The 12,472-nt window shown below is 37.3% G+C and overlaps 1 protein-coding gene across 1 annotated transcript in view; it reads left to right on the top strand.

Moving 5' to 3' along the window:
- The window catches only part of TBC1D4 (TBC1 domain family member 4), a 220,446-nt gene that overhangs the window by 145,315 nt on the left and 62,659 nt on the right, over positions 1-12,472 (top strand). The window contains exons 5-7 of the mRNA XM_052650019.1: positions 4,246-4,378; positions 10,766-10,857; positions 11,128-11,238. Coding sequence (XP_052505979.1) covers positions 4,246-4,378; positions 10,766-10,857; positions 11,128-11,238 — 336 coding nt within the window. The remainder of the gene's footprint in view (positions 1-4,245; positions 4,379-10,765; positions 10,858-11,127; positions 11,239-12,472) is intronic.

Below are 12,472 nucleotides of genomic sequence, written 5' to 3'. Positions count from 1 at the left end.
CAGATGACTAACCCCTTCTAAATAAATGAGAAACAAGAAAGCAATGGTAAATATCTATGTAAGTCATTGAAATTGCTTTTGAATACAATACATAACAAGGCAAATGAAATGAAAATGCAACGTCACTAAAGCATGTAGTGCTTTTATTTTTAAGCATTAGAAATCTTTATTTTTTTAAATTGTAGTATAAAAGAGCAGATTATGAATACTTCATTTTTTGTACATAGAATGATGTAAAATTATTGATGAGCTTCTTAAAAAGTTCTAGTAAAACATAGCTGACTAATCACTGGCTACTTGGTCCTTTAAGCAATATCAGAAGAATAAAGTGTCTTTTAAAATTTTTTATTGGAGAAATAATGGCTTTACGATGTTTTATTGATTTCTGTCACACAATGATGTAAATCAACTATATATATACATATATCCCCTCCCTCTTAAATCTCACCCCCATCCCACCCCTCTAGGTTGTCACAGAGCACCAGGCTGAGCTCCCTGTGTTATGGAGCAATTTCCCACTAGCTTTCTATTTTATCCATGGTATTATATCAGGTGGCACTAGTGATAAAGAACCTACCTGCCAACGCGGGAGGTAAGAGGCTTGGGTTTGATCCCTGGGTCAGGCAGATTCCCCTGGAGGAGAGCAAGGCAACCCACTCCAGTATTCTTGCCTAGAGAATCCCATGGACAGAGGATCCTGGCAGGCTACATACAGTCCGTAGAGTCAAACAGAGTCAGACATGACTGAAGCAACTTAGCATGCATGCAGGCATTAGATTTCAGTGCTACTCTCTCAGTTTGTCCTACCCTCTCCTTCCCCCACTATGTCCAGGTGAATGGATAGAGAAGTTGTGCAACATATATACAGTGGATTATTACTCAGTCATAAAAAGGAACAAATCTGAGATAGTTGAACTGAGGTGGACAAACCTAGAGCCTGTTTTGCAGAGTGAAATAAGAGAAAAACAGGTATTTTGTATTAATGGATATATATGAAGTCTAGGAAAATGGTACTGATGAACCCATTTGCGGGGCAGAAATAGAGATACAGAGAATGGACTTGTGGATAAAGTTTCTTTTTATTCCAGGTTCTTCATACACTCAGATGCAACAGTGAAGTAACTCCTTTAAGTAATAACTTTTTCTTAAACCAGGCCATAAGGGAAGGGAGAAAAAGGCCTTTTAAAAAGGGCTTATGTGTACGAGGGTTCTTTTTCCTCAACATCCTCTCCAATACTTGTTATTAAATATTTCTTATCTTTTGGGTAATAGCTATTCTGATATGTGTGTGAGGTAATATCTCAATTGTGGTTTTGATTTGCATTTCCCTAAAAATTAGTGATGTTAAACATCTTTTCATGTGGCTGTTGGCCTTTTGTTTTGGTAGAAATATAAACTGGTGTTGCCACTATGGAAAACAATATGGAGATTCCTCAAAAAATTAAGAATAGAATTATCATGTGGCCTAGCAATTTCTGGGTATTTATCTGAAAAAACTGAAAACACAAATTTGAAAAGATATGCACTGCTCTGTTCATTGTGGTATTATTTACAAGAGCCAAGATATGGTATCAGTGGAAGTGTCCATCAATGGATGAATGGATAAAGAAGATGTGATGTGTGTGTATATATATATACACACACGTATGTGCTGTGTTTAGTTGCTCAGTCATGTCTGACTCTTTGTGACCCCATGGTCTGTAGCCTGCTAGGCTCCTCTCTCCATGAGATTTCCCAGGCAAGAATACTGCCATTTCCTTCTCCAGGGAATCTTCCCAATGCAGAGATTGAACCCAGGTCGCCTCCACTGCAGGTAGATTCTTTACCATCTGAGCCACCAGGGAATATATATATATATAATATACATATAATGGATTATTATTCAGCCATATAAAAACATGAAATCTTGCCATTAATGACAACATGACTGGACCTAGACCTTGAAGGTATTATGCTATGAGAAATAAGTATGATTTCCCTCATATGCAGAGTATAAAAAATAAAACAAAAACAAACACATACACTCAAAGAACAGATTGGTGGTTACCAGAGGGACCAGGGGTGGGAGAGAGCAGAATGGTAAAGGGGTCAACTGTATGGTGACAGATGGAAGTGAGACTTTGGTGCTAAGCACACTGTGTATACAGAAGTTGAATTAAATGCTGTACCGTGAAACTTAAATAATGTTGTAAACAAATGTTACCTCAATAAAAACAGAACAAAACAAAGCATAGTTTATAAAGCATGTGAATGGTTTTGAATACCAGAGGTAGTTTGGATGAGGCCCTGGTACTTTACAGCTCCCCATGCAGGTTTTAGACTTTGATCTCAGTTTTACAGTGGGTGCGAAAACTACACTTTACTCTGATGATTGTGCCACAGAGGAGGAAATGTGGCCTGAAGTTGGCTTAACAATGCCTGGAGGATGAGCTGTTGGTTGACCTCCAAGAAACAACCAGGAAATCAGAATGCTAGAGTCCAACTTCTTGACTAAGTCATTGGAAGAGCAAGGAAGAAACAGGCTGGCAGTTTTCAAGCTCTTGACCTAGTGGAGAGACCCAGCTATTAGACAGGACGATGTCAGAAGTTCTTAGTGTCACAAATCAGAAGCAAAATGTTAATATTAATAAATAGAAGCCATAGATAAAAGACAGGAGTTCTCATCACAAGGACAAAAAAAAAATCTGTTTATTTAATCTTGCATCTATGTGAGATGACGATGTTCACTAAACTTATTGTGATAACTATTTCATGATGCATGTAAGTCAAATCATATTGTACATCTCAGACTTATACAGTGCTGTATGTCGATTATATCTCAGTAGAACTCTAGGAAAAGAAACTTCAGCAGCCTTCATAGAATTTCCCCAAGATTATTATTTTTTTTAATTTTTAAAAGGTATATTTATTTTTAATTGGAGGAAGATTGCTTTACAATATTGTGTTGGTTTCTGCCATACATCAACATGAATTAGCTGCTTACTCCTTGGAAGAAAAGTTATGACCAACCTAGATAGCATATTGAAAAGCAGAGACATTACTTTGCCAACAAAGGTCCGTCTAGTCAAGGCTATGGTTTTTCCAGTGGTCATGTATGGATGTGAGAGTTGGACTGTGAAGAAGGCTGAGCACCGAAGAATTGATGCTTTTGACCTGTGGTGTTGGAGAAGACTCTTGAGAGTGCCTTGGACTGCAAGGAGATCCAACTAGTCCATTCTAAAGGAGATCAGCCCTGGGATTTCTTTGGAGGGAATGATGCTAAAGCTGAAACTCCAGTACTTTGGCCACCTCATGCAAAGACTTGACTCATTGGAAAAGACTCTGATGCTGGGAGGGATTGGGGGCAGGAGGAGAAGGGGATGACAGAGGATGAGATGGCTGGATGGCGTCACCAACTCGATGGACGTGAGTCTGAGTAAACTCCGGGAGTTGGTGATGGACAGGGAGGCCTGGCGTGCTGCAATTCATGCGGTCTCAAAGAGTCGAACACGACTGAGCGACTGAACTGATAAATATCTTTTCTCCCTCTTGAACCTCCCTCCCACTTACCATGTTATTTATTGAGCTGGTTTCTCCCAGAACTTTGGTTAAACACATGTTCAGTTGTTGCACTAAAAATGATCCAAAAGGATAAAGTCAATAAGATACCTATTAACACAAGTGAATGTTAGATTTATTTTGTTGCTCCCTATGCATTGCAGGCAAAACTTCCAAAGATATCTTTATCTGATAAACTACTTTAATTAAACAAAGACCTTAGATAACCAACAATGACCTACTGTATAGTACAGGGAACTCTACTCAATATTCTGTGATAACCTATATGAGAAAAGAATCTGATGAAGAATGAATATATATATATATATATATAACTGAATCACTTTGCTGCCTACCTGAAACAAAACTAAATCAACTATAATTCTATAAAATTTTAAAAAAGAAAACAAAGTTCTGATTGACTATCATTTAACTGATAGCTTAGTACTCGTGGGATTCAAAAACAGCATTCAAGTAACAGGTCAGTATTGTTGTACTATACATATTAAAATAGTCTTATTTCATCCAGTTTCCAATTTTATATATAATTAATTGAAGGTCTAACTTCAAGACAATGTTTTCTCTCTATCATCAAATTACATTATTAAGATTTAGTAGGCATCAACAAAGCCTCACATTGCTATTGGGCTTTTAATATGTTATCCTGAAGGCAAACGTTTGCAGACCTGGCCTCTGTTTTTCTTGTAGGTTGATGAGGTAATGCTGACTCTGAAACAGGCTTTCAGCACGGCTGCTGCCCTGCAGAGTGCCAAGACCCAGATTAAGCTGTGTGAGGCCTGCCCCATGCACTCTTTGCATAAGCTCTGTGAAAGGATCGAAGGTATAGTATAAGTTGGCCTTGGCAGACAGGAGTTTGCTTTGGCGTTGAGGAAGTGAGAAAGTTGCTACTGTTGTTGAATGCTTCTTTGTTTCGAGGTGAACCAAGAGCCCTAAGAATCATTTCTCACATCCAGTCAAATTTGTGCAGTCAGTCTCTCCTAGGTGCTTGGCTCTTTTTCCTTTTTTTTATTTTTTAACTTTTTTTTCCAGAGGCAGACTCCAGGGAGGAACTTGCATTTCCCACAGTTCTTAAGACTCTACTGTGTGCACAGTGGGAACTGACCAAATATTTGTTGAATGAATGAAGAGAGGCAAACCCTCCCAGAATGTTGATTATAGATTTTTTTCTCTTCTCACTTGATGATGTGTTTTTTTTTTCCCTAAAGGTTTAGAACAGGAATGAAAGTTTCCTAACTTTTGAGGGACATTTGAAAATCACCCAGATAATAGACATGATGTCATAAAGCAAGTTGAAAAAAAAAAATGGGTTTTGAAGAGTGAGAGGGGCATGAGGAAGAGGTGATTCTAACTCAGTTTTCCTTTCTTCTCCTTATCCCCTAATAAAAAAGGTTGAAAGCTACTGCACCTGAGAGGACACACAATTTAATAGACACTTGTTAAGTATCTGTTGGATTGGCCAAAAAGTTTTTGGTCAATGCAAGTTTTTCTAAATCTGCTTATGGAAAAACCCAAACAAACTTTTTGGCCTACCCAAAATCATGTTCTGGGTAGTGTGCTCAGCACTGGGGATGCAGAGATGACTGAGATGCAGACTGTGCCTTCAGGAAGTTTATAATCTGAAGGGAAGGCAGGCTTGGGAGCAAGTAAATGTAATTCAGTATGATAGATGTTAATGTTGATGGGGAGAGGTTGAGCTATAGAATAAAGCAGAGAATGTATGAGCCATAATAAGTGTAAATTGTGGTATCTGTTAAGTAGGCAGGAAAATCATAGGCACATGGCAACATTTTTTGAATTTCCACTCACCTGTGTGAATAAGGACTATTTAAATGTAATAGTCAAATTTAAAAATTTATAATATTTTATAGAACATGCCTTGTTTTCAAACATATATATAACCTTTACAAAAAATGGAACAGTTTTTGGTGTATGGTAAAGGGAATATAAGTCTGGGGAGAAAAGTCTGAGTGATTCAAGGGATGGTGTTGGATCAGTTTGCCATCCAAAGAGACAAAGATTCCTTCTATGTATCTACTGAAAATATATTCTAGAGGGATCAAAGTCTTCAATGTAAACAAGCAAAATACTAAAATCATTAAAATAAAAATATTATTTAGTCCCTAAACAAGAAAGCCTTTATTAAGACACAGAAATGCAGAAACTACCAAAAGAAGACATTGACAGATTTGATTTCATAAAATCTTAACATTTTTACAAAACAACAAGTGCTTACTTGGAAGTTAAATGATGAGCAACAAATGAGGAGATAGCAGATTGCTGTTCGGTATTTGTGAGGACTGTTATTATCTGTAAGAAAAAGATAAAACCACCAGTAGGAAATTATGCAAATCATATTTAAAAAAAGCTCCTTTAAAAATTTTAGTTTTAGAGACCTTTGTAAAGAAAGAGAATGCAAACTATACATCCAGAATTAGTAGGGCCATCCCAAGATCTTGAATGGACTGGAATTTAAGGTCCCCAAACTTCAAGGTATGTGTGTATCTGAAAGGAGCAAAGGAAGGGTTCATTTTGACTGAGAAAGATTCACACAGATTCTTTTCCTAAGGCCTTGGCTAACACCTTCTGATACAATTTTTTACCCTTGTCTTTGACATTAGGCTAAGAGAACATAAGATAGGGCAGTGCTCTGATAGTAAAAATGAAAGGAATAACAGTAAGACAGATATTCTTACTGTGTCTTACTGTGTCTTACTGTGTCTCAGCACTATTGTGGTTTCCATATCTTGGACCACTTCGTCCATATAGAAATCCCACAAGATAGGTGCTGTTTTTAATCCTCATTTTACTCATAAGGAACAGGCACTGAAATGCATAGTGGGTAATAACTATCACATCCTTACTACTTAGGAGGGGCAGAATCAGGATTTGAACTTATTCGATCTGATTCCATAGCAACTTGATGCTTCTTTCTGGAAGAATATCAGAAAGCAAGGATTTTCAGGATCACACTGTCCTGAAGCCATGGCATCAGTGTGTTTCCCCAAAGGCTTTTTTCATCGGGGCAGGATAACTGTGGATTCTGAACTTGTGTTATGTACAAAGTATAAAGCGGGAAAAAGGACTGTATTCAGATTCAACACAAATTAATATGAGTAGAAAGTGAAAAAGATAGGAGTATATATAAGTATTTAGGAGTATCTAGATATTAGTATTTCATGTAGCTTACTCAGAATTATAGAGTCCTGTCAATACATTTGGCTGCATTAATATGGAGTTCTTTTTGTACTAAAAAAGAAAGAAAAGGAGTAGATACATATGCCAACATCATCTATGCCTATGTTAAGGATGGACCAGGAAGAGTAGCATAGTCATGTTGGTGGACCAGAGTGAATCCAGGAAGCAGTGTCTGAGGGCACCATCTCTAGGACCCATCCTCAGCACGTGAAACCAAAGTGATGCTGAGCATTGTAGAGATGGAACAGTTATCCTCAATCTTGTTTTCCTACAATAACTTGTGTGAGGGCTAAATAATATACTTACCTCTCAGGACTGGTTAATTCACTAATCAGTGATTCCAAATTGGAAGCCAAATCAAATTCAAGGCAGTGTAGGGGGCATGCATAGTTTGAAAATAAATAATATACAGCTGTTTGCAATTTTTCCATTGAAATAAAAGACTGAGGAAACTTCCTGGGCTATAGATTTAGTTACATACTTCAAGTAAATACCCTGTTTACTTTTCTCCTTTTTAATCTTTTATCCTCCTACACATGCTAATAACATACTAGAATAATAACCAACATAAAACAAACAAACAAAAAAACCCCACTCATGTGAATCAGTTTCTTAATATACTGCCTGAGGAGACTTTGCCAGCAAATAAGCTGTGGTAGTGTGTGACATCACACCATCAAAATGAATTTTAGTGTTTCTGAACAATAGAACAATAAAGTTTTTAAAATTTCTACAAAACAAAGCAAAAACCCTTAGCAATATCAAAAGACCAAAATAGAAAAAAACTTAAAAACCAAACTGGGCAAAATATTTGCAACTCATGTCACAGACTAAGCTTTTAATTGATCAAAAAAGTAAAGAGCTCTCAGAAATAAACAACAAAATATTAAAAAAAAAAAAAAACAACCCAAATGGGCAAGGGGCTTTTAAAAATATAAAAAAGATGTAGAGCTTGATATAAAATAAGAGATAATTATATCAAAATAATACTGAGACACCATTTTTCACCAATCAGATTTATTTAATATCCGCAAATCAATCAATGTAATTCACCACATTAACAAATTGAAAAATAAAAGCCATATGATTAACTCAATAGGTGCAGAGAAGGCCTTTGACAAAATTCAACATCCATTTATGATAAAAACTCTCCAGAAAGCAGGAATAGAAGGAACATACCTCAACATAATAAAAGCTATATATGACAAACCCACAGCAAACATTATCCTCAATGGTGAAAAATTGAAAGCATTTCCCCTAAAGTCAGGAACAAGACAAGGGTGCCCACTGTCACTGCTACTATTCAACATAGTTCTGGGAGTTTTGGCCACAGCAATCAGAGCAGAAAAAGAAATAAAAGGAATCCAAATTGGAAAAAAAGAAGTAAAACTCTCATTGTTTGCAGATGACATGATCCTCTACATAGAAAACCCTGAAGACTCCACCAGAAAATTACTAGAGCTAATCAATGAATATAGTAAAGTTGCAGGATATAAAATCAACACACAGAAATCCCTTGCATTCCTATACACTAATAATGAGAAAGTAGAAAAAGAAATTAAGGAAACAATCCATTCACCATTGCAACGAAAAGAATAAAATACTTAGGAATATATCTTCCTAAAGAAACTAAAGACCCATATATAGAAAACTATAAAACACTGATGAAAGAAATCAAAGAGGACACTAATAGATGGAGAAATATGCCATGTTCACGGATCGGAAGAATCAATATAGTGAAAATGAGTATACTACCCAAAGCAATCTACAAATTCAATGCAATCCCTATCAAGCTACCAGCGATATTTTTCACAGAACTAGAACAAATAATTTCAAGATTTGCATGGAAATATTTTAAAATTTAAATATTAATAATACATTCTATTGGTGATGGACAGGGAGGCCTGGCATGCTGCAGTTCATGGGCTCACAAAGAGTCAGACACGACTGAGTGACTGAACTGACCTGAACTGAACATGATCACAGATTTTCACAGCATTTTGTTGTATATTGCACAAAGAAATGTAGAGCTGAGAAGTTTCTAGAAGCTTTTCTTCTTTCCGGTTCTCATTATATACCACACAGTGGTTTAAAACAGGTCCAGTGGTGGCCCTATACATGTTCTACACACCATGATAGGAATTCTAGTTTTTTTTTTTAAAACGATGCATATTTTGTGGTAAATCTCTCCTAGGGATTTTAAAGTGCAGTCTACCTTTAAGAGTCATTAAATATGAATAGCTGGATATCCTCTTTCTAATCACAGTACAGTAGCAATATTATAAGTGACCCCTAACTGTGTAGATCTGTTTCTTAAAAATGGATGATCAGGCAAATCATTATTAATATGAATTTCACTTCCCCTTTTAAAAAAATTAAAACAAAATGTTTTTATGGAAAAGATGTTTGCTTTAGGATTTAATCTAAATTATGTGTAGAAGTGCAATGGATATATGAATAACATGATATAAGAATATAAACATTTTATTGGGAAAATTGTAACACTAAAAAATGTCCCTAAGTACTAATGATGTCCTTGAAGTTTCATTACCAAGACCTGCATAAAGGGGAGAGCTTCCTACCTAATAAGCTCCAGCTCTGCTTTTTAATATTAGTGGTTATTTTTTCTTTTTTGAATGTCCAGTTTTAAGCTTAGAGATTTTGGCTAAGGCTAATAGTATCCTAAGAGTTTCTAGGATGGCTAAGTTTGTTAGTACTTTCAGTGGTGTCTGGTTAGCTGTCAACAGCTAACCATGGCAGCTATTTGTCATGGCAAATAGATGGGGAAACAGTGGAAACAGTGTCAGATTTTATTTTTCTGGGCTCCAAAATCACTGCAGATGGTAATTGCAGCCATGAAATTAAAAGATGCTTACTCCTTGGAAGAAAAGTTATGACCAACCTAGACAGCATATTAAAAAGCAGAGAAATTACTCTGCCAACAAAGGTCCATCTAGTCAAGGCTATGGTTTTTCCAGTGGTCATGTATGGATGTGAGAGTTGGACTGTGAAGAAAGCTGAGTGCAGAAGAATTGATACTTTAGAACTGTGGTGTTGGAAAAGACTCTTGTGAGTCCCTTGGACTGCAGGGAGATCCAACCGGTCCATCCTAAAGGAGATCAGTCCTGGGTGTTCATTGGAAGGACTGATGCTAAAGCTGAAACTCCAATACTTTAGCCACCTCATGCGAAGAGTTGACTCATTGGAAAAGACCCTGATGCTGGGAGGGATTGGGGGCAGGAGGAGAAGGGGACAACAGAGGATGAGATGGCTGGATGGCATCACCGACTCGATGGACGTGAGTTTGAGTGAACTCAGGGAGTTGGTGATGGACAGGGAGGCCTGGCGTTCTGGGGTTCATGGGGTCTCAAGAGTCGGACATGACTGAGCGACTGAACTGAACTGAACTGAGACATTTTTTGTTAATAAGTCTGACTTCAAGATCACTCATAGGGGTCATTGTTTTTGGTGAGGAGATTTTCCATTTAATTATTTCATTGCAGTGTTCCAAGGTTTTTTGTAGGCAGGAACACAACTCCTTGAGAAGGTTTAACTTCAGAGCCTGCTGGTGAAGGGACAAGCTGCAGTGCATTTTACACACACACACACACACACACACACACACACACACACACATATTTACACATATTTATGAGTGGTGAAGAATCTGCCTGCCAGTTCAGGGTTCAGTTCCCAGGGTTAGTGTTTCTGGACATGATCACAGATTTTCCCAGCATTTTGTTGTATATTGCACAAAGAAATGCAGAGCTGAGAAGTTCCTAGAATTTTTTCTTCTTTCTAATTCCCTGGGTCAGTCCCTGGGTTGGGAAGATCCCCGGGAGAAGGAAATGGCAACCCATTCCAGTATTCTTGCCAGGAAAATCCTATGGACAGAGCAGCCTGGTAAGCTACAGTCCATGGGGTCGCAAAGAATCAGACACAACTGAGTGATTAACATATATATCTCTTTGGCTAGAACCTGTTTAACATGAATCCCCATCATTTCCCTTAGGTCTCTACCCACCAAGAGCCAAGCTGGTAATACAGAGGCACCTCTCATCCTTGACAGATAACGAGCAAGCTGACATCTTTGAACGTGTTCAGGTAACATGATTTATAGTCCTCACAAATAAGATATAAAGAATGAGAACTGGATCCTGATTTTTGAGTTTCTTTTTCCATTTCTCTATCTGAAATGAAAGATAGGTATCCCACTATATTCTCTGATAGTTACTAGAAGCCCCTTTTGTTCCTAAGAGCAGCTAAGTGCTTAGCTTTATTTATGTTTGTCTACCAGACAGATAAAATTAAATGAGAATAAAACAGTGGATGTTGTCTTCCCATAATGTACTGTTGTTGGTCTGTCTTCAACAGAAAATGAAGGCAGTCAATGACCAGGAGGAGAATGAACTTGTGATTTTACATCTGAGGCAGCTATGCGAAGCCAAGCAGAGGACACATGTTCATATCGGGGAAGGCCCATTGGTGAGATGTTTGCTCCCTGACTGATTTTTGTTTTTTTCATATATTCAGTCAAAATTGCATAAAAGTTGTAAAAGGAGTTTGTTTGCTTTGTGTTCTCATCTTTAGGGTTAAGCCCTAATCTTTCTTTTCCTCCTAGCATCTCAGAAATTTTATAGTAAATTTTAGCAAGCATTGGCACATGGAGATAAAATTTTGATGCTTTTAAAATGTAAAAAAATTGTGAATTTTGATAGAAAACCAGCAATAGCAAATGCTCATGATTTAGAATGAATGTGTATATTTTAGTAATACTAATCCATTATTTTATTTCAAATTCATATGAACATCTTATTTCATTAAAAACTTACACAGCCTTGAGCAATATTAAGCAAACATGCAAAGAAGAAGTAATGTCATGGAAACGGCGCTCCTGATTGCAAACTAAGGGATGATATTTCTGTGCACATGGTTTAGAATGTGTTCTCAGCTGCATGTAGATAAAGCAAGACCACTGGCAATGACGTCTAAGGAAATTATGACATATTTACCTCAATAACACTAATTCAGGTTATATTTTTATTTCATTTTGTTCAGAACAAATCACTTGCCATGTGATAAGTGATTCCTTAATTATTTATTGTATAAGTACTTCTAGAGGACCTTCTATGAGCCAAGCTATATGATAATGTGACAAAAAAGACATCAATGATGATGCAGCCTGCAGAGAGGAGCTCAAATAATCCAAAAGGGAATGCAAATCTAAATATTAAAAGTGAAAAGTATTAGTTGCTCAGTCCTTTCTGACTCTTTGCAGCCATAAATATTAATAGATACATGTAGTACAGGCAACAAGATAGCTTTTTAAAAGAATGTGCAGTGAACATGAAGTGGCTATGTGTTTGCTTTGGAACCAGAGCAGGGAGTGAGGGTAGAGGAAAGCATGAAAGAACTGGAGAGGAAGAGATTTTAGGGGGAGGGTGGGGCTGGAATTTTAGGGGAGATAAAATTTGCTAATCAGAACAGTTGAGGATTTGTGTTTTAAGAAGGAACACTGAGCAGTTAAGCGGTAACTTTGTGACCATGAGTGAACATACTCCTTGCAGGCCCTCCAAGGACATACTGGCTTTTTAGGGTTTGCTTGAGGGGCAGGAGGAGGAGGGGACAACAGAGGATGAGATGGCTGGATGGCTTTACCGACTCGATGGACGTGAGTTTGAGTGAATTCCAGGAGTTGGTGATGGACAGGGAGGCCTGG

The sequence above is a fragment of the Budorcas taxicolor genome, chromosome 12 (assembly GCF_023091745.1).
Source record: "Budorcas taxicolor isolate Tak-1 chromosome 12, Takin1.1, whole genome shotgun sequence".
Classification (NCBI taxonomy): domain Eukaryota; kingdom Metazoa; phylum Chordata; class Mammalia; order Artiodactyla; family Bovidae; genus Budorcas; species Budorcas taxicolor.
Note: the sequence above shows the minus strand (reverse complement) of the source record. Positions and strands in the feature narration are given on the sequence as shown.